The following is a 23,604-nucleotide window of genomic DNA, read 5'->3' as shown; positions in this document are numbered from 1 at the left end:
AAAGATTCCATATCTGGTATCGATACTCCAATCTGGTAGAGGAGACAAACAAATAAACAATAAGAACAGCAGCAACAACACTGAGTAATTGGTTTGGGGAGATAGCATTTCACCCAGTGTGCTTTGGAAGGACAGAGGAAAGTCACCCTACCCAGCCTGCTGGGGCAGGGGAGACTTCCTGTTTCTTCACAGGATGGACCCATAACCTATTTACTTTTTGGCCCCTCAGTCTGTGGTGTTGGTGGTTAATTGGTGAACTACAACATGTAGACACGGTAACCCCTCATTTATGGTTTTGTTTACAATCCTAGAAATGTTCTAGAAGACAAGATATCAATACCAACCTTTAGGAAGTCTTGCATTCATATGCTGGCTTTATGTAAGTATTGTTTAGGGAATACTTATTTTCAAAATGATTCATGGAGGTGAACAGTTACTTCAATGGCATGTAAGTCCCACTTGTGCATTTAATTATTTAGTAATAGGCTGTCATTTCTTGCTTGAGAGATTGACGCCATAGCTTAGAGCTGAAGTGCTAGAAGATACTACTCACTATAGGTCGATTACAGATGAGACAGCATATCTAGTTGCAATAGTGCATCAAAATCAGAAGCTCAGGGCTTCCCTGGTGGCACAGTGGTTGAGAATCTGCCTGCCGATGCAGGGGACACGGGTTCGTGCCCCGGTCCAGGAAGATCCCACATGCCGCGGAGCGGCTGGGCCCATGAGCCATGGCCGCTGAGCCTGCGCGTCCGGAGCCTGTGCTCCGCAACGGGAGAGGCCACAACAGTGAGAGGCCCGCGTACCGCAAAAAAAAAAAAAAAAAAATCAGAAGCTCAGTCTGTCTAAGTTGCAGCAAAATAAGGCAGGCAGACAATTTTGATTCCTTGTAATAGGGCCTGATTTATTCCTTAGGCCAAATGCTGTGTTTGTGGAAATGCATGTAATAGTTCTGCCTTCAGTCATAGAGCTCTTTGCCTGAATCTAAGGCTCCTAGGCTTCCTTGCAGGACGTGGAAGAATAAAGTGACAGAAGGCAGTTCCCCTTTCAGGACCTTTAAGAAATGGTACCTCATATTTCAAAGAAAGTTAAACTTTTTGTGTCAGATAGGTTTATTTCTTGGCCAGTCTTTGCCTACTGTTCAATTATATACATAGTTTGTTTTTTTGTTTTTGGAGTATTGTGTGCTTCATTTTAGTTTCTACATCCTTGTGCCACTCAGGGGATGTGCTGTTCCCTTCGTGTCCAGACTGCTCTCTCAGAGCCCCAGCCTGCAAAAGCCATCAACTAGGAGTGGCTGGCTGCATGGCCTTGAAGGTGGGAAAAGCACATTGGCCATCTGTCTGGGGTTGGTACAGAAGCTTAACAGAGATGAGTCTGGATAATAGATTGATGTTTTACCCCAAGGGTGCTTAGGGGGGCTTTGTTTTGCTTGTTTTTCAGTAGACCTGGTTTAAAAATTCATGGCTGCACCTGGTTGGTTGTTCCTGTCCTCTGTTTTTCAAATATCCCGGCACAGCCAAAAACCCTCCTCAGCAAGAGACTAAATTGGAATAGGGTTATGTTCAGAGCTTAGAAGAAAAACTGTGCGGTTTTCAGGAAACTCACCTAAGTATAGGTGCCATGAACTGAAAAGATGGGGTGTTTTTCAGGTCAAGATTTCTGAAAGTTAGCAGCATCGTGTAGCTTGCTTTTCAATTAGTCTTAAAGCAAAACACCCTTTAGCTCAGTGATATATCTGAAAAATGGAAATTTGGGTTGGATCCTATCGCCTACAAATTCCAAAATGCTCAGAGGTGTTTGATGGACTAAATGCAGACAAAAAGAGCCAGAGAAACGTGGCACTGTTTTTCTCAGTAGATAATCTTACCGAATGTCTTAAAGATGATAGATCAGTGAGAAAAACAGTTGTTATTTGATCAGAGAAAGGTGCTATCTCTTTTATGTAAGATTTATTCTTGTTTGGAAGTGAAAACTCTGGTTCAGCTATGGATGAGCCAAATTCAATTTGGTGAGGATCCAGGGAACTCAGCTTCAGATCAATTAATCTGTAATAGTTTCTATTTCCCAGACTTCTCTTTCGCTCTACCCTTTTCTCCAGGAAAAAGTGATGAAAGATATTTGCTCAAGGCTGAACTTTAATATATAAAGTGACCTTTACATTCTAGCTCAAAAAAGTAAATATCATCTCATAGGTTTCATTGGCAACTGAGCCTGGATGGGGTGGGACTTACACTTATAATGCAGCACTAGAAGAATTTACCTTCAGGGAAAAAGCAGATTTGATAAAGGGACTGGTGAGAAACACTGTATGTCAAGAAGATCTACATCTTCTTAAAAATTGGCAGTCTTAGATTGAGAAGCATGATGAAGTTTCTGTGATTTAAAGCTTCCACTTAGCACAAGCTTACTTTCAGCTGTCCTTACCATAGGTTTACCTATGGTAAATTTCTGATTTCAGAAAACCTGAACTGCCAATATGTAAATTAAGAAATTATTCCCTTGACACAAAGAAACAGCACAGACTTCTTTTAAACAGGTATTCCTTGCACATTCTGCTAAATAAGGACAAAACTTAAGACCCACATGCCAAGAAAAGATCAATTGAAGATGAAATCTTTGGAAAAGGTAATATTATTTATAGGCATAAAGGATTTGATCCAATAAAATTTGATTTGCCTACCTCATTAGAATATATCTTTCACCCCAGAATAGTTGTAAAATGTTTGAACCGAAAGGGACACTAGAAACTAACTTTCTCTTCCAACCCAGTATTTTAAGATGATGACATTTGGGCTCAGAGAGGTTTAAGCGACTTTCCTAATAATGTCCCAGAACCAGCCAGCGGCAGAAGTGAACCATACTTCCCATTTCACTACACACTTCCTTCCCCCTTGACTGTCAAGTGGTTCACCCACTTTACAGACCATTCCCCTTTGGAACACTGGACTTCTCTCATAGTCCTGTAATTGTGGCACTTTTTTTAACTTAATCATGTTGGATAACTTGAGTACATGAAGCAAGCGTCTTGTTCCCCCATAAACACCAAAGATAACAGAAAAGACCATTATTCTAAAGGTTCAGAATTGATGTGGTTTTGGTCATCTTTCCCAGCAAGAAGGGTCCTCAGAGCCAGAGCTTCTTTCCAGCCCTATAATCAGCGCAACATCACCTATCTCTTCCTCAGTGCTCCCATCCTTATTCTTTGTATCTTGTTCTCACAGATAAATTTCAGAGTAATGAGATTCATCTAAAGCCACAGAAAGCCTAGAGCCAGTTATAAGAGTGAACTAACAACTGTTACATGTCTTCTGTGAGCCAGCAAAGTAGACAGTTGATTGGTAGTTCCTAAAGTCTGTTCCTCAGAGCCCTAGTTCTCTAGAAGCTCCATGAACAAAAACAGATTTTGTCTTCAAATACATTCAGCAAATGTTAAAAAGTATCTCCCTTTTTGCCTCCAAATGTGCCTTTCAGAGACATTAGTAAATCAAATAAACCTTAAAAATTTTTTCTTTATTCTACTATTCCTCAAATGTGCATGACTGTTGAATCTTTATGATATTGCAACTATGAATTTTGCTTAGAAAATTCTGTGCTTTGGATCCATTTAATCGTAGTAAACACCTACTCTGTGAAATGGACATTTTTAGCTCCATTTCATAGCCATGACAATAAAGAATCAGATAATAAGTGATTTCTTAAGGTCACATAACTAGTAATAAGAACTGAGAATCGAGTTCAAGTCTGTGCTCTTAGCTCCTGGAGGAGTCTCAATTCAAATACCTATCGCTTGAACAGGCAACTGGAGATGTGACTAAGGATTCATTGGGCACGGGTGTTTTATTTCAAAGAAAAAAAGTGAGACAGCCTATGAATTGGGGGAAGTGAGGAATATCCCCAGTGTCTAATGTAATCTCCACCCTCTCAGTTTGTTGTTTGATGTCCCGTTTTGAATAGCAACAAGGACGCAGTACTTATTTTTTATTTAAGGTCTGAAGTTATGCTGCATTTTTTTTTCTCTTATTAATGACAAGAGCGAACAGATCCAGCTTTTAGTACTGAGAAGGCAGCAGAGGGTAATGCGGATTGTGATAAACTAGAGATCATATGACCTGACCTCGCTCTATAGGAGATAGCAGCTCTAAAGCTCTTGTTGGTTATGACCATATGGGAATATGGTCCTGATCAACCTGGACCTTGTTGGAAAATTGGCTGATCAACAGTGCTCTTTGGGCCAACATTATTTACATCAAACAGAACTTGGAGACGGGTCAGAGTCAGCCTGTGCACCACGGAGTTTTAACCTCTGTATTTCACTGTGCTACTTGCCAAGGAAAAAAGTCTTTCACGGAAATGATTCCTTTGTGGCAGTTCCACATTCTGTGGCTTGGAAAATTTGTTGAACATTAAATAGGCACATGTGCTCATTACATTGGCAAGTGTGAAATTGGGGAGACATGTTTTCTTTGTTCTTCTCTCCTGTTAGATCCTTGAAGAGCGTTGGTTGTCAGACTCAGCTGTCTTTTCCCAAGGGGTGTGCTTCTGAAAAATCTTTTTTGGAATCTCCAGTACTTATAAATTTGGCTGGAAATAACTATAAAGTATGATTGGCATTCTGGTGGATTGGATTCCTCATGGTAAAGGCTTAACTGCCCAGCTTCAGGGATACTGGTATTTGGTCTAAGATTGAGTGTGTTCCTGACACTTCTCTCTTTTTTTTTTTTTTTTTTTTTTTGCGGTACGCGGGCCTCTCACTGCTGTGGCCTCTCCCGTTGCGGAGCACAGGCTCCCGACGCGCAGGCTCAGCGGCCATGGCTCACGGGCCCAGCCGCTCCGCGGCATGTGGGATCCTGCCGGACCGGGGCACGAACCGGTGTCCCCTGCATCGGCAGGCGGACTCTCAACCACTGCGCCACCAGGGAAGACCCCTGACACTTCTCTTAGCTGAACTATTGCAACAACCTCTTAAGTGAGCTTCCTGCCTCCAACTTCTCTTTAATCCAACTTCTGTATCACCTCCAAAGTGGTCCTTCCACGTGAGCTGTAGTCTTTTTATTTCCCGCTTTAAAATCTTGAATTGGTGTGTATGGCTCAGAATAAATAAACTCCCTTTGGCTATTTAAGTCAGGACCCCTTTGCATGGCTAGTAAAGCTCTTTTAACTTTGCTGTAGACTGCTTTACCTAACTTTTGGCATACTGCGGAACTTGCTATTGTTACCCAGTCCAAGCTGCACTGCTCGCTGCACGACAGACAGGCCAATAAATCGGAGACGAGGTGTTGAGGCAAGGAAGACAACTTTATTTGGAAAGGCGGCAGACTGAGAAGATGGCAGACTAAAGTCTCAAAATAACCATCTTATCGGGGTTTGGATGCCAGTTTCTTTTATAGCACAGAGAGGGGGAGGAGACGAGGAAGTAAAGTAAAAAGCCCGTAAGATTTGCAAATGTCCCCTGGAATGGCCAGCCTCGGGGAGGGGATGTGTTAATTTCTTCTTTCTTGCAGCCATCCACAGGTGGACAGGGTCCACAAGTTTCTGGGAACAAAGGCACTTTGGTTTAACATTCAGGCAGAGGGGCAGGGTTCCCCGAGGCAGGCCATTATGTAGAGACAGTATCCTTTTAGTGAACAAAAGCAGCGGAAAGCAAAGGTTAAAGTAAAAGAAGCAGATCCAACATGTAGTCAGATTTGGCCCTTCCCTGTTACACTATTACCTGAGCATGCAGTGTGTGTTCACACTTCTCTGTCTTTGTAGAGGTTGACTCCTCTGCCGTGAAATCCTTCCCGCCCCTTCTATCAAATACCTACACATTCCTTCAAAACCCATTGTAGAATCCAGTGCACAATGGCTCCTTCCCTCATTACAACAACAGGAAAAAAATTACTTTTTTGTATTCTCACAATACTTCGTATGTGTTACTACCTGTACGACTGCATTTTCCCCTGACTTTTACCTCTTATTTCTGTGGCAGAGCCAGTTGTAGAAGAATTCACAGTGTAGTGAGGCATTTCAGTGTCTCATTTATAAGTTAATCCCCAGTCTTAAGTACAATAGCTATCACTTGGTGCCTAAAACTTACTTAAATAAATTAGAAGAAAAAAAGAGAGAAAGAGAGAAGAAAGAAATGGTTGAATGGTGAACATCTGGCCTAGAGTGGAGTGAAAACATTTTTCTCAAAAAATCCTTTATATTTCAAAAGTCATGGTTTTCTATTCGTTCTTGAAATACCTGAAGGCCGAATCTAAGAATTTTGTTGAGGGTATTTCTGTATTTTTGTTAAAATATCCTGTAGATAAGACAGATTTTATAAGGTTCCATTTAGTGCCTCAATTATGAATTCAATGTAAATTGTATCAGAGAGGGAATATTCAGTTTAGTTGACAGTTTGTCATGTGTTTTAGACACATTTGCACATGTTGGTTAATAACCACTCTGAGCTCATACTCACTGGTTAGAAGACCTGCTTATTTGGTGGTCTCATGTTTAGAAGGCAGACCTGGGAACCAGGTTCTTGGGTGTTAGCCATACAAATGCCAAAAATGCTCTGAAATTGTCTTGGAGAAGTTTTCATGTCCCTCACTGCCTAATTTCACTCCCTTGTGGTTTGCTTCAATTTCCAGTTGGAATATCTTAATTAGCATTCGTAAAGGGCTGTGTAAAGTTTAAATGAAAATGTCATGTATGTATAAAATCTTCTTAAATAGTAGCTTAACTTGCAGGGTTTTTTTGTGAAGTGAAGTATTTTTTTCACATCTTACAATTTATGATAAATGGGTTACAGGAAAGGTTTGCCTATGAATTGATGATCGAGTCAAAATGGAGAAATCATGTTTTCTGTGGCTCCTTTATTCAGGGAACACAATTACTGAAGTGCCTGTGTGATTTAGAGTTTTTAATCTCTTAATTGCCTTCAAACTTGAAATGCTTATCAGGGGTCTTCTATGTCTACTCCTGTATAATATGTGCAGAATGATACTTTCTTGCTTTTTTCTAGAAACTTAGATGAAGATTGAAAATGTGCATAGATAGACTGTTACAAATAGACTATGAAGTAAGAATGGCAATATATATAAATCAATAAGAAAAAGAGTAACAATCATGATTTAAAATGGAGAAAAACAGTGAACTGGCAGTATATCAAATGAGGATATTCAAATGACTAAACACACGTGGCAAAAGGAAGAAAAGGAGGGGAGGAGGAAAGAAAAATTCACTATCATTAGTAATGTGTCTTGACACAAAATATGCCTTTTTCCCTGGTCACCTTAGAAAACATTATAAAGAGAGAGGAGAAAAAAAAAAAAAAAAGGTAGTGTTGGTGATAGGTACTTCCCATGTCCCTGATAGGGAACCATGAATTAGTATTCTCTTTTTCTGAGAGACATTTGGTAATATGTATCCAAAGAGGTAACAAACTTTCTATTCTTTGAAACATAAATTCTACTTTAAGGAAATTACTTGAAGAAATAATAGTTGATGTACAGAAGTGTTAATGTACCTTAGGTCATAAGAGTATATCAGTGAAATTTAAAAACCTTCTAATAAGGGATTAATTGCATAGTGGTGTTTCCATCAATCAAATTCAGTAGAATTTGAATTGGCTATAATAGTAGCCAATAAAAAATGATAATACTAAAGAATATTTAATAGCCTGGAAAATGTTTGCAATGTAGTTTTAAGGTGGAAAAAGCAGGTTAAAAAGCAGAAAGTATCACTTGGAACTCTCTCTTGCTATGTAAACCAATCTTTCTCTCTTTCCTCTCCTCCCCGTGTGTGTGTGTGTGTGTGTGTGTGTGTATGTGTGTGTGTGTGTGTGTCTTTCTCTGTCTCCCTCCCATTTATGTATGTGTGTGTATCTATATATGCATGGAAACAAAGATTGTAAAAGCAAACTTCAAAATGTTAGTGACAATTATGTCTTCTGCATAGTGATGTTTGAGTGATTTTTCTTTTCTTATTTCTGAGTACTTTTGAGGTGGCATTTTTCAAACTTTTCTGCAATGAACACATGTTAATTCTTACTCAAACTTGAAAAAAATACTAAATTTTAAAGCAAATAAAATGAATAATTTAAAAGAAACAAAGTTATTGTATCATTGGTACATTGATATTTATCAAAAACTGGACACCTGCCAGCTAACTTAAAGCCTACACCCCTATCATTAGGAGCGCTCTTTTCTTCTTCCTTTTACTCCGAATTGAAGGGATTAGATTCAGTACCAGCTGTTTGTGAACTGAGGAGGGGCCAGGTTTGAGAGGCTCCCCAGTGACAAGACTAAGCTGCAGCCTGACACAGTTCACATGTGATCTTCAGAGGAAAACATGATGATCAATGTGGGCTCCAAAGAAGAGCCTGCCGGGTTTATAGGCTGGTCCACACAACTGAAATTCTAGAATGTCTAAGAACAGGCAAGTGGCCATCAGTGTTATACAGGCAAGGCTTCATTTGGTGATCAAGATATTTGAGTGAGGGTTCTAGAAAAAACATAAATTGATTTTAGAACAGGGTTTACTTTGAGAATGTGTTCTTAATTTAATAAAATATGTCATCAGAAGAATTATTTAGATTGAAGGTGGAAAAGAGGTTTCTATTATATTAGTAGGAGCCTGTCTGACAGTGGAAAAGTATGGAATTAATGGGTGGAGTATGGGGAATTATTTGAACCTAGAAAACTATTTCATGTTCAGCGGAGAGCTCAGCACACTTCAGTAGTTCCAGAAAGCATTGCTATATTATAGTCAAATGAATTAACTGAGTTGTATTTTCACGACCCTGGATTTCAGGGAATGGTAAATGATATATGGTATATTCTGTCAAGGAAGGTGTGGTCTATCCATGAGTTTGTAGGACCTCATGTATATAACATACATGTCATTTTCATTTAAACGTTACATAGCACTTTCTTCTTTAATTAGACATGGTCACTGTTTTTTAAAAGTTGCTCAGTTACTGGGAAAATTCACTTTTGGGAAGAATTCTCTGAGGGTTTCAGATAAAGAAATCTTCCACTCTGTAGGATGACCATATAATTTATAGTCCAAACCATATATTTCTGAGTGTCAGTAATAATATTTATGATGGTACAGTAGGAGGAAACCAGGACTCTACAGGACAAAATATGACATATATTCACCTCATCTCTGATCCAGTCGGAGAAAACCAAACTGCCTGTGAACAGTCTCTCATATGGTCAAAGCAGCTCTTAAATCAAGATCAGTCAACTTTGTAAATGATGGTATCTTTATGGGCACATTCAACCCATCACAAACATGAATCTCAATAGGAAAATGCTTTTACATAGTCACAAAATAGAATGGAGCTTCTATAATTAGATTGTATGATAGCACCTTGATTAGGTATCATTCTGATTATTAAGGATGCTAACTTCTGAGCAACTGTGGTGACTAGATCCATAAAAGATATTAGCCCAGATACATAAAGATCATGTGTTTGCAAAGGTTCTATGAAGGCAAAATTTTTGTTCTTTTTGAACCCTTTTTGGGGGATCCTTTTTATTCCTTTTGAATCGTGGGGCTGAAAAATGCCACTGAAGTCAAGAGGGCTGGTTTTGTAGATATTTTCTTAAAGTGTGGATTCCCCGTTGGTAGTAACTTGGAGCAGATGAGTGTTTTGTAGGGTTGGCCTAGGAGCCATAGGAATTGAGCTACACAGCAGGATGCATATAAAATAAAAAACATAAAATGAAAATTGTAGACGGTTTTATACCAGCCTGTGCACAATGAAAATTAAACTTGCTGTATGTTTCTGGGACACATTTACCATTCAACCATTCACAAATGGCCTTTTGTTGTTTTGGTCCAAGGCTACCTAAAAAGTCAGTCAGTTTATTTTAAGACCCAAGAGAACAGTAAATATTCCGTTTTTTTGCTAGATTGTGTCGTAATTGATATTGGTGGTTCTGTTGTGAACATAAAGGGACAAGAACTGGTTTTGCTCTTAAGAAACTCATTTTTTATAGCATGAGATCCTTAATTAAATGATGGGATTGAAATGCCTAGATATGGGCTCTCTTACTGAATAGTTAATTAAGCACATTTTAATGAATATTTAATGGATATATTCTTCTATAATTTAATCTGGGCAGTTTATGTATCCTGAAAATCCACAGACTAGAATTTCTTTTTTTTTTAAGTGAATGGTGTTTTTCTTTTTTTTAATTTATTTATTTTATTTTTGGCCGCATTGGGTCTTCATTGCTGCGCACGGGCTTTTCCCCAGTTGTGGCGAGCGGGGGCTACTCTTCGTTGCCGTGCGCAGGCTTCTCATTGCGGTGGCTTCTCTTGTTGCGGAGCACAGGACCTAGGTGTGCGGGCTTCAGTAGTAGTGGCACGTGGGCTCAGTAGTTGTGGCTTGCGGACTCTAGAGCTCAGGCTCAGTAGTTGTGACGTGCGGGCTTTATTGATCGGTGGCATGAGGGATCTTCGCGGACTGGGGCACAAACCCGTGTCCACTGCATTGACAGGCAGACTCTCAACCACTGCGCCACCAGGGAAGCTCCATAACATAAACTTTTTTGAGAACAAGCTTGTATGGAAATGTTTGTTTCCTTACCTGTATTGTCATTAGGTCAGAGCTTTTTTGACCATTTCTATCATTTTTTTCTCACCCCTACTTATGATAAAGAATAAAACCAGTTTTATGGAGGAGCGAAGGGAGAAGAATAAGGAAGAGGAGGCCAGCACCATTGTGAAAAATCTGAGTGTGAACCAGGACTGGGTATTTTGCTTCCATAGATTTATATTTAAAGCCCCTTCCCAAAATTATCTATATTTCTTCAAGAATATCTTACCAATCATCTTGTTATTGAATCTCCATTATTTAACTCCTAGTCCCTGATTGCCTCCCCACTTCGTCCCATCTAGGCAATATTTTTATGAGATATTTGTAAAACAAGATTTATCTCTTTCTTTTTTAGAACTCAACTATCACATTTTATCAGAACGTACAGTACTAATGTGACATTCTTTGTGAAGTAATAATGGTATCATTGGCACAAAGCTTAACATTGCTTTCACACAGATGATCTTATTTGATCCCATAGATATCTTTACCACTGATCAGCAGTGTGACCTTAAGCAAATCACCTCATTCCTCAAAGCCTCATTTCCTCTTCTGTCAAATGGACGTAATATCTATCTGAAGTATTTTAACAGTTTAATGAGGTAATATATTTTAAAGGTTTAGTGGAGTGCCTGGTACATAGCAGACGCTCAATACATATAAGCTTTTTTTTTATAGTATCACTACCCTCTATGATGAAACGAAGGCTCAAAAAAAGATTAAGTGAGCTGTGAGATCTTCAAATTGGCATCAGAGACGTGGCAGAAATGAAACCCAAATCCATCTTTGGAGTTAGGCCCCATGGGATACTGTGATTATAGTATATATTTATGGTTTGTTTTTCCTTCTTCTCATGGCATGAGTGGGATTCACTAAACTCACTTTCTTCCTCTTTTCTGAGGAAGTACACACACCCACAACATTGACAAAGGTCAGGTTTAGGATTCGGTCATGGCTCTTCTTGTGGAAAACAAGCATGTGGTTCAGTATCCCCACACTCAGCCCAGCATATCAACCTGTCCATATGCATGCAGAGGACCACAGTAATGGGAACAGAGTCTCACAGCGAAATGGTGCTTTTTAGTTTGAGATTCTCTAAGTTAACTCGAAAGAGAGGATTGTGTTCCATAGTCCCAAGAGAAATCGGAAGCAATCTTCCATAAACTTTCTTTCTTGAACTGTCTTCCAAGGAGTGTAACCGATATGTAACCCATATGTTATCATTTCTGGTGAGTGTTACTATTCTGTGCCTTACAGGGTTTGGCAAAAAGAGTATTGACTGAATTATCATTATTATTACATAATAGGTAATAGGTTGGATCTTCTAAGGCTATTAAGAGAAGTATGAAGGACTGAAATTGTTTGATACACTTCTTGAAAACTCTTTTTTTCCCCCTGAAAATTCAAAAGCTTTGAGTCCTCATAAAAAAAAAAAGTTCAGAAGTAAACATACAGAATACAGTGCAAAAGTTTCTCTCCAATTTCATTGAATCAATATTCAGGTCACAAGAAGATGGTCTATTGTTTCTCTCCAATTTCATTGAATCAATATTCAGGTCACAAGAAGATGATCTCTTAGTATTGAATGACCCTCCTTCGTGTTAATGAACGTGGGTGGGTTACTTAACATTAGGTGAGCTTCACTGAGTTTGGGGGAGAGGGTGAGAGTGGGACTTAGGACAAGTGATTGCTCACTGGGTACGTCTTTCTACAGACTCTTTTCTATCCGTGTTTACTTGATTGAACCTTTTTCTTTTTAATAACTTTCCTCTCCTTTTCTCACTGTTGTTCGTACTTCAGTGACTTTCTTTTCATGGGTCATTCTGGGATCCTGTGTAACTTTCCCTAATACTGTCCTCCAAACAGTTGCCCATTGCTAAGCACTTGTTGCTTTCACCCTCAGCTCATCTGGGAAGGGTAAATGCCCACCTCACATTGGGAATAGGCAGCTCTTCCATCCACACGGGTCAGCCAATTATTTACTTGCTCTGATTATATTTTGCTTAATTTGTTTTTTATATTGGAGCCAGAGTTTTGCAGATAGCCTCTTATACTATTTATAGATAGATTTTTGTTTGAATGGAGTGGCTAGATAACTAGAGTGCCCAATTGCTGCTATTGTTATTTTCTTTGTCATTGTCATTATCACTATGGAAATTACTTATTATGCACCTGTGATATGGGCATCTGGGTCTGAGTTAAGCCTTGAGCAAAGCAAGAGAGATATCCCTAGTATATTACCTCTTCTTGATTCCAGTCCGTGAATGACAAGGAGTAGACAAATGAGCAAACAAATAATAAACAACACATAAAGTAAATACTCTTTGCTCTAGGACCAAAGAAATGGTGGGAAAAAATGTATGCCTTGGGGTGGTGAAGCTGCCTCTTATTAATAACTCCACCCTGCCTAAATAGGTAGATAATGGAATTCCAAGAACAACACACCTAGGAAAAGAATCTGGAAGACTAAATGGTAGGAGCGCTCTTCTGGAGGAATGTTCTGAGTAGACACCTGGAAGGATCAGGAAGCTGTCAAGCAGCGTTTTGTAGAATTACATCATTTAACCCTATTTTGAACCTGGAGCAAGTCAAAGAGAGTGGAGATGCATTTGATGTTTGATGACGCTGAGCTTTCAGAAGGACTAATACCCAAAAAAAAGGTAGAAGTGACATATTTGAAATCTATAAATTGCATTTCACGTTCATTTATCACCTCCAGGAAGAGCAAATAAAGTTGTTTCCTTCCCCTGAAGTGGATGATGAACGATTGCTTAGAATTGGGTGGTGGGAGCCGGTGTCACCATTATTGACTTTCTATGGAAAACAGTTCACCTGTAGATGCAGTGAGTGCAGCACACCCTGCAGGACAGGAGTAAACTGGTTCTAATCACTCATGGGCTGATCTGAACAGAGAATAATTACTTTCCCGTTAAGGGCAGACTCTTCCCATTGTCTCTACCCCCCCCCCCCCACTTACTTCCAAGTAGAACAGCAGAGATTTGTTTCAGAGGACTCAGAACCCTCAATGTGACAGGGATCCATGAACTGCATTTAGCAGAAGCAGGGACGAGGAGGACTCATTGCTTTATTCATTCATTTGTTCATTTACAAAGATGTATGGGCCTACTGTGGAACAAGCTTTATGCTAGGCAAACAAGCCCTCTTTTTAGAGAGCTCACTTCAGGAATCCTGCAGAGTTTGGAGTCATGCCTTTTATAAAGGTCTTTTAAAGTTCTGTCATTCAGATTGTATTCCAGAATGCAGAGGATTAAACACAGCAAAACACCATTTATTCAGAGTCACATGAAAAGCCGAAAGAAGGGAGCTTCCCTGGTGGGGTGGTGGTTAAGTATCTGCCTATGCAGGGGACATGGGTTCGAGCCCTGGTCTGGGAAGATCCCACATGCCATTTAGCAACTAGGCCCATGTGCCATAACTACTGAGCCTGTGTTCTAGAGCCTGTGGGCCACAACTACTGAGTCCGCGTGCCACAACTACTGAAGCCCACACGCCTATAGCCCATGCTCCACAACAAGAGAAGCCACCACGATGAGAAGCCCGTGCACCACAACGAAGAGTAACCCCTGCTCGCCACAGCTAGAGAAAGCCCATGTGCAGCAACGAAGACCCAATACAGCCAAAAATAAATTAATTAATTAAAAAAGGAGAAAAAAAGAAAGCCAAAAGAAGATAGCCAATGTAAATCAACAAAAACAGGGATCACTGAATATATTTAAGGAATGTAATCTGTTATTTTTTGAGGAATATTCACTAATTTGAAGTTTCTATTTTGATAATATTTCCTAGTAGAATACCATCTTGAGAAGATAGAACTTTATTATTATTTTTTTAAAATAAATTTATTTATTTATTTTTGGCTGTGTTGGGTCTTCGTTTCTGCGCGAGGGCTTTCTCCAGTTGCAGCAAGCGGGGGCCACTCTTCATCACGGTGCGTGGGCCTCTCACTGTCGCGGCCTCTCTTGTTGCAGAGCACAGGCTCCAGACGCGCAGGCTCAGTAGTTGTGGCTCACGGGCCCAGTTTCTCCACGGCATGTGGGATCCTCCCAGACCAGGGCTCGAACCCATGTCCCCTGCATTGGCAGGCAGATTCTCAACCACTGCGCCACCAAGGAAGCCCATATTGATGGCTTAGAACTTTATTTATAAAGGGCATCATTTTCGTCTAAAGATTGGATCACACTTATTATTTACACTGTATCTTTTTTCTCAAATGGGTTAAACATTTTCTATTTAGGTCTTAAATTCTTTATTTGCTTACTAACATATTTACTTTTCATAAACTACAACATGACAGAACAAACTTTAACTCATTTGAAATATAATTACTAAAAGATTCTAATTTGAAGACTGAAATAATAAGATTCCACTAATCCAGTTAATAGTTCATTAAGCACTTACTATGGTTCAACCACTGAACCAGTTGTAACCTAACTGTGTTGGAGATTGTGATTAAGCAATTGAAATACATTGTATACAGTGGTGTGTATTAATGTGTGTGTATGCATTTGTGTGTTTACAGTTCAGGTGGAAATGAATATAGGCCATAATATTAAATGAAAAAAAAACAAGCAAAAACTCAATCCATGATATGATATGTAGCTGTGGATAAAGGAGTAGAAGGGGGCACAAACATGGTTTCACTTGTTGATGGGATAGGGTCAATTTATTTTTCTTTGTAAGTTTGTTTATTTATGGCTGCGTTGGGTCTTCATTGCTGCGCACAGGCTTTCTCTAGTTGCGGTGAGCAGGGCGACTCTTCATTGTGGTGCGTGGGCTTATCATTGCGGTGGCTTCTCTTGTTGTGGAGCACGAGCTCTAAGTGCGTGGGCTTCAGTAGTTGTGGCTTGTGGGCTCAGTAGTTGTGGCGTGCAGGCTCAGAAGTTGTGGCGCACAGGCTTAGTTGCTCCGCAGCATGTGGGATCTTCCCGGACCAGGGGTCATGGCATGTCCCCTGCATTGGCAGGCGGATTCTTAACCACTGTGCCACCAGGGAAGTCCCTATTTTTCTTTTATTTTGAATTCTACTGGCAGTCTTACAGAGTTGTTTTTGCAATAAAAAATGGCTAAACAAAAATGGATCCAGACTGACCTGTTTGTTTTGAGTGGATTGGAGCAGAGATTTGAAAGAGGAACCACTGGAAGGTTTGTCTAATACAGATACATCTGTAAATCTTACAGGGGGGAATATCCTGACATCTTCTCTAATTTCCAAAATGTCAGATTCCCAAATAGAAGGTTTTAGGTGAAGACTGTAAAGAAATGGTGAGATTTTGGTCTACATATTTTTAGTACCCAGAAGAAAAGACTGAGGAAGCCAGGAGTTTTATTTACTTAATGTTAAATAACCATATGTTTGAAAATATTTGTATTATTCTACCTCCCCCATCCAATAGTACTTAGATGCAGAATATCTCATACAGTTTGTTGACTCAGAGTATAAATGAGTATCAGAGGTATTTTAAATAAATGATAAATAATCAACTTGATTTGATGATATTCTGTAGGCCCAGGGTTTTTATTTTGATGAAGTAGTCTGCCAGGAGAAGCAGGTGGTGAGATCCGCACTTGTGGGAAGAGAGTAAACATATTCTGGTTTACAGGGAAATAGGAAAGCAGGGGAGTGGGGAAAATCACCTTGCCTGAGATAATAGATGCTTTATAAAATTGAGCCTCTTCATATTATCATAGAAATTACTTGCTGGCAGTAGTGCAAAAGGCTGTTATATATCATTGTTAATTGTGGTTGGAGACACAAAGCAATATGATCATTTGATGACTTATTTGTTTTTGGAAAATGACAGCTTTTGTGTGCCAGTAAATATGAAATCCCCTGGAAATATTCTTGTGAACTTAGGAGCCATCTGATCGTCCTTGCTTACTTAGTACGTACAGTAGACTTTAATGATGACACGGAAGTTTGTGCTTAGCAGATTACCTGATGGTTCTGCATCAGTTATCCCGAAAGGGAACGCTGTCTGCTTGGTGACTACAAGACAGAGAGACCTATTACTTTGTCAGAATTTATGGTCGATGGACAGTGGCTTCACCAGAACATGGGAGGGGAGGCAATTAGTCTCCAGTATTGTGTGTGCTCTTCGTCTTGTCCGGAACAGAGCTGACAGCCACAGCGTTCCACTCACTCCACTTCATCCGTCCCTTTCTCCTCTTCGAGAAGGGCAGGGTGAAAGAACAGCGAGGAACCTGAAATTCATCCTGGGTAACATAAACACAGTTCAGGCTGAGCGTGTCTGGTGTGAGGTCGTCGTGTGCCATTTGCCGTGATCGGACACCACTTTGGAATATGACACCAACTATCCTGAGGTTTTCATACGATTGCCTCCAAATGCCTGAGAAAGCCCTGTGCGTTTGCCTGGCACTCTGTTCTCTTACGACAGGGCTCTAGTTTTTTGGTTTTTTTTCTTCCTTTCTCTCTCTCTCTCCTTTTCCTGGAACCGCCACATCCTTAGCTGGTAATCTTTAAACCCTGGGCTGCAGTGATCTCTCTTCATACGGCCACACATTAAGCACATCTTTCATGCTTCTCCAAACCAAACTCAGAAAGTGCCAGTGAATAAGCTGTTGGGGAAGAAGTCAGTGGGCAGCATTAAGGCCACCTGACTGGAGGCATAAGGTGTGCACTTTGACTGAGTGAAAGGCAACCTGCAGAGTCGGGAATGAGGTGCTTTATCACATATTCCTAGAGGCGTGAAACAAGAGAGTAAAAAGCTGTTTTCAGAGCAGCTCCTCTGTCTTGCTCCTGTTGTGGATTGTTCACACTGCTGTGGCCAAGGTTAACCCTCAAAAGGAGAAAGTCCCAAGCCTCTGGAGCTGTGAATTTTTACATGAGTATAGCATATTCTTTTGTCAATAGGCCAAAGATGGAGAAGGGCATCCAATGACTTTTTCCATGGAACTTACATTCATATCTGCTCAAATTACTCTGGGCATCTTTCTAGATCTATGTGACTACTCTGAAAAAGTTTCCATTCATTCCTTTAACTTTCGTTCATTCATGTCAAATATTTATTGAACATATAATATATGCTGGACCTCATTCTAGCTGCTGGGAAGGCACTTGTGGGGATAAAAATAGAGAAATATCACTATTCTCATGGGTTTGTGTTCTAGAGAGAATATATAGACAATAAAGAAAATAACTAAGTAAACTATTAATATGTTAGCAGGTGGTAAAGGAGCCTTTGGACAATACCCAGAGCAGGCTTTCGAATGCACAGTCTTTGACTCAAGACTCAGAAAATCAGACTAAAGGCAGGATGACATGGGATATCGTTGATGTGAACAGGAGGGTTTGCGATGGAGAGAAAAACCAGTGGACTCCATCCTCTTTCTACTTCATTCCACCTTTCTCACAAAAGACTGTGACAAGTTTCATCCCCCCAAAATGGAGACTAGACAAGGCTCAGCAGGAAGGAGGGCTGGGGTTAGGGGAACAATGGGAAATATTTCAGATTAAGGAAATAACCTTGGGGAAAAAAACCAAGGAGCCCTACAGGAGGGAAGAAAATGCACTCCTACATTTCCTCCTCCTTCCTTTCAGTCTGTCCCGCCTCTTTCATTTCTTGGTGAAAACAGTTTCATGGCCTTGGTCCAAGGTAGGAGAGCAAACCTGACAGTCAAGGTCCTTGTTTGGCCAAGCGTTCTTTGCCTGTTCCTTTTCCCTCCCTTGTCAAACATTTAGCTCATTTTTAAGCCTCGTAAATTTGCACACTTAACTTTCTGTTGTTTTCTTCCCTGAACAATTCTCTGCCGCAGATTATGTTGCTCACAGACCCGGAGATTGAGAGCAGTTTACTGATCAGCTCGGACGAAGGGGCAACCTATCAGAAGTACCGGCTGAACTTTTACATCCAGAGCTTACTTTTCCACCCCAAGCAAGAGGACTGGATTCTGGCTTACAGCCAAGACCAAAAGGTGAGCGTGGTCCCCTTGTTCGAGACTGTGGTGCACGGTTGTCCTAGGGAAAGACAACTACATAGTCATCGCTACGTTTCTTCTCAGCTGTCAGGTTGTTCTGTGCAGCAGCTTGAACCCTGTGCCGGTGGGGCGAGGGGCAGCAATGTGGATCTCAGGTTGCTTGTTTGAGCTGTGTAAGCATCTGAAACAGCACACAAAGGAAAAGCTAGACCCTAAGGAAGACATTGTGGAGGAGCAGTTCTTACCTGGAAGCTTCAGGCCATCAGGAAACCCCCATGGAATTTGAGACAGTGCTTTGTGTATGTGAGACGTGATCATTTTTTTTTTTGGAATTAAGAACCCATAGCTTTTCTGAGAGCCTTAAAGGGAAGGATGACCCTGAAGGAGTGAAGAACATTAGCTAGTGATATGCTAAAATAGTGAGAGAAATGTACGTAGATAACATTCAGAATCAGGCAATCTCAGGACTTTTCTTCTCTTGGTGGTTAGGCTGAAGGATAGGTCTACGTTTTAGGAAGGCAGTGAATGAAGTTATGCTATCATATGTTTATCTGTGTGCATATATGTGTGTGCGTGCACACGCAATATGTATATGTATTTTATGGGATAAATGCTATAAAATATATCATGTACTCTGTACTGCAGATACATTATAAAATACATGTAGCTCCAGCTTTTAAGGAACTTACATTTTCAGGTAGAATATAAGGCTAGCAACAGTAAATACAATCAGATAGAATTAGAGGCAAAAAGTATACAAAGGCAAATGTGAGAGAGGCTGTAGCCATAAAAGGCAAAAGGGAAATAGGTAAAATGTTAGAATGCTCTTTGTGAAATGCATGGTTCAGTGAGGTCATCCTGAGAATTACCCTCAGAGGAATTATATGTTACAAATTACATACATTTAAAGAACTACTAGACTTTCCTGAGTGAGGAGAATATTCTAGGGTTAAAACCGTCTGAGCTGGTATAGACGTATGGGGTTCTTCCTGAAGGGAGGGGAATAGTATAAACAACTTTCCAGGGTCTCTACTGACATGAGCATTTTTGAGAAAGCAAATTAAAATTCTCAGGATTGGAGTTTTATTCGCACCTGCCCTTACTGCCAAATAAAATGCACATTAGCCTAAAAATAGGAAAGACTTACAATTAGTATTTTTTTTCCTCTCGAGCAGCCTGGCTCCCCTTTCAGCAGAATGTACAATTTCATTCCTGGAGTCAAGCCACAGTGCATCTAGTCCAGGATGGTGCAGTTACCAGAGGCAAAGCTGAGCAGCTCAGGACACAAGAATATTAGTCATTTAATCCACTGGGTTTTTGTATTTTATTTGACAGTTGGTTAATTTTCCCCCTAATGCCAGAGGCACACTGAGGGCCAGATTTACCTGGCTAAATGAAAACTATGCACCTTTGCAGTTGTGTCAGAGGAGATGACCCAAAATTTAACCCTTCATGCGCCAGTACTTCAGACAGTGATGCCATGAGCACTGTGGCAAAGTGGATAACTCTGGAGGAGTTGGGACATGTGGCTCCGACTCAGCCACGTATGGGAATTGGTACTTGGGGTTGGCTTTCTTTGCCTTAAAATGTGTTTGTGTGGATAGTTGTAATTGCAGGTGCACTTCCAATGAGATTGAAAAGAACAAAAAAACCCCACAAATATTAGACTCCATGTCTGTTTATGTGCTCAACATGATGCGCTGTTGGTATAAAGTAACTATATCGAGGAGTATTCATTCCATCTAGGGAAAGAATATAAATGCATGTGAGTTCAGTAGTCTAAGAGGGACTAAAAAGGCAGATAGATTCTTCATTCACACATGGTAGATACCCAGTCAGAGTAGCTGGATGGATTATATGAAATTGGCAGCCCAAGTTTAGGAGTTGGAGATCTTATAAAATGATTTCACCTGGACTTTAATGACTGTCGTATTTCTGTGGGGGGTGGAGGGGGCGCGTTTTGCACAAGAGGGATGTCATAAACAATAATATAAATTTGTAAAGTTAGAAAACTCATGTAAACAGGATTGTGAATGTGTCTATTTGGCTGAAACTGAAATTTGGGCAAGTTAATTATACATGTACTCCTGGAACCTAATCTTAATTTTTTTTGGACCACTTTGACTGTTGGGCAAAATAATTTTTGTTTTCCCAATTAGGAGCCTTTTGAACATTTTGTTCAGTGGAATTATGTGTTCAGAGCTATAGATTACAAAGATTAATCTGGTAGTAATATTGGAATGAACTATGGTGCTGTGAGGTCAAAACCAAGAAGACCAGTTAGGATGGTATCACAGTAGGCTTGGTCAGGACCAAAAGGTATCTTTTGTGACCATAGACCAAATGAATTCTATCATTTTAGAGGTAGAAGAAGCCTTAACAGTCTTTGCTCTGTATGTAGCTAACAAACCAAAAATCTTAGACGTTAATGAATTTTCCCAAAGGGGAAAACCACTCATTGGTGTCACATGTCTAAGTTCAGCAATTGGAATTTGAATATGATATTTAGTAGGGTTCACTACTAAATGGATGGGGATATCGGGAGATTAGCAAAGGGGCAGAAGCCAGCCTTTCTGCTAAGCTCTCTGTTTCTCCAGAAGAGAATGAAGGAGAAATCATCCCGGGAAAAAAGAATTATAGATCACCTGCTAATGAGTAGGGGTTGGGGAAGGGCTCCATGTATCAGGGCTCGAATCACAGCATGAGGAGTGGGGCATCAGCGGGGAGTGGAGTGGGCTGCAGCCATCCAATGAGCCATTAGCTGGTGGTGTTGGCCCGAAGTCAAGTGGAGAAGGTCTGTGGCCACTCAAGCAGGTCAGTGATATGGAAATAATAGCTGGCAATCACCCACGAATCACGGAGCTTTGAACCCTGATGAGATGCAGCAGTGGGCCCTAAGGAGGGCCCTGTGCTAGTGTTGGCAGGCCAGTGACTTTTGGAAGTGGGAACACTTATTTTTTCATGTAAGTGTTGTTCATCAATATGTCTGTGACAGTTGCTACTGTTGCAGAACTCTCAGCAAAGATGGTAGGTAGCTTTGGTGCTAGGATTCCCTTTGCCAGATGCTGTTTTCAACCAGCCTGTGGTGAACAGAATCCTCAGGTAGACAGCACCGTCTGTTAGAAGTTATTGCGTTGAGGTGACAGCTCCGTCAGCACTCACCTGTGCACTGTCCTCCTCTTCTCTCTTCCCTTGTTTGCTGTCAGTCTTTTGAGGCATACACTCCCCTTTTGAATACATAGCCACCTTTACTTTTCCCTTATTTCCCTGCCACTGCTTTCTCTCACCTTTAGTGAATGAGACTCTGAGGGCCCTGAAGACAAAGTCTGGATCCCTGGCTTGCAGGAAAGAGCCCATGTGGTCCATGGCGTTCTGCTCCAGCTGCGTTTCGTTTCGAGTGTCTGGACTCTCAGTAGAGGCTTTTTGATGTGAGCATTTTAAGGGACTCAAAAGAGTTTGGTTGAACAGATTGTGCTTTCTGGCCCAAGATAGAGTTTTACTGGCCATCGTTCCATAGGAAGCCAGATTTAAAAAAAAAAAAAAAAATGCTTTTAATCAGGGAGAAATGTGTATGACCAAATGCTCTCAAAATTCATAAGATTAGGTTATTTTGATATTTTAGCCTTTTTTCTTATTTTTTCTTAGAGAAATCTACCTGTGATATTAAAGATGTAGGTGATTGCCAAGAGGTAAAATTTTTTTGAATGAGCATGTGACTCTCCAGCCACCACTAGAATGACTGAAGAGATTTGGGACCTTTTTCCCTTTGAAGCTCTAAAAGAAGTAGCTTGACTTCTTTAAAAGCCCTGTTGGGGGACTTCCATGGTATAGGCACAGGCGATAGACTCCTTGGCCTCTGAAGGGTCTATGTGAGGATGTGCCTTTGGAAAGCCCTGGAATTTTCAGAAAAATAAGCATTATAGACATTATGGAAACTTCATGCCAAATGGGCAGAGGGATACCTGTTATGTACAGTTACACCTTTTAAGCTTCTTACAAAACAGCAGTGAATCACTGTGGATGCCGTGAAGAATTCCACAGCATTTATACCAGGACCCCCAACATCTCACTCTCCATTATTTAGTTTTGTTATTTCTGTAATTAAGCAGTTGGCAAACCAAACATTCTGCTCCTTCCTTTTGTTTCTTGGCATTTGGAAACCAAGCAGCCAGGAGAACAGAGGTGCAGAGCTTCCACTTCCTTCCTTGTTTTCCCCCCACATTGTTGCCTCAGTACAGGAAACCACCCAAGGAAGGCTTAGCAGCAGGCCAAGTGTACCAGATTACATCTTTATTTTAATTTGGCAATAAACTAGTGTGCAAACTGTGCTAGGGAACATTGCCTCCAGCGGCATCTCAGTCTGTCTCAAACACGTCACTAAACATGGTGTGTTGGGAGACAGTGGAAATGAGTGAAGACAAAACACAGATGTGACTGAAAGAAAAACACAGGAGAAATGTGTAAGAATAAGCATCTACCTCAGCCCTGCTGACCATCCTGGGGCTCTGGGCTCGGGGCCTCTCTGTTAGGGGTTACACTGCGGAGCGAATTGTATAGGGGCGAGTCTGCAATGTTGTGAAGCCAACGTGAACGCTCCTGGGACTCAGAGTGCCTCACAGCTGGGGAGGAGAGACCCCCTTGCTCGGCTTATCCAGGCGGCAAGGCCTCTCCTACAGATGTACCTGCTGCCCCTGACCATAAGCAGGAGGGCCCACGTTTCTCCAGTCCTCCACAGTGAGCTTTTTCTCCCCACTCTGGGTGCCCAAGTCCTTCTAGACCGTGGACTCGGTTCCTACACAGATAAGCAAGCAACTAACTGAACACGGCGGCTGGGTCTGGGTTGTGGGAAACTGGAGAGGAGGTGTTCATTCAGGAGGGTGGGGTGTGGTGGGGGGTCTTCATGAGCTCCAGCCTGCTGTTCTTGCCACCGAGGATGGCTCATTCAATGTCACCAGACTTTTCAGAGTTTTTCGAGAGAAGTAATCCTGCTTTGTTTGAGATATGACATTTTAAAAACTTAAAACAGAAAGCCGTGCAGGGCAAGTCAACCTCATCTGCTGCCTGGT

The 23,604-nt window shown here is 40.8% G+C and overlaps 1 protein-coding gene across 5 annotated transcripts in view; it reads left to right on the top strand.

The window, feature by feature from the left end:
• SORCS1 (sortilin related VPS10 domain containing receptor 1) overlaps positions 1-23,604 on the top strand; it is a 559,188-nt gene that overhangs the window by 320,424 nt on the left and 215,160 nt on the right. For all 5 annotated transcript variants that reach the window (XM_060125410.1, XM_060125412.1, XM_060125411.1 and 2 more), the window contains exon 4: positions 18,377-18,535. In XM_060125410.1, coding sequence (XP_059981393.1) covers positions 18,377-18,535 — 159 coding nt within the window. The remainder of the gene's footprint in view (positions 1-18,376; positions 18,536-23,604) is intronic.

The sequence above is a fragment of the Lagenorhynchus albirostris genome, chromosome 16 (assembly GCF_949774975.1).
Source record: "Lagenorhynchus albirostris chromosome 16, mLagAlb1.1, whole genome shotgun sequence".
NCBI classification, from domain to species: domain Eukaryota; kingdom Metazoa; phylum Chordata; class Mammalia; order Artiodactyla; family Delphinidae; genus Lagenorhynchus; species Lagenorhynchus albirostris.
The sequence above is the reverse complement of the archived record's forward strand: the minus strand, read 5'-3'. Positions and strand labels throughout refer to the sequence as shown.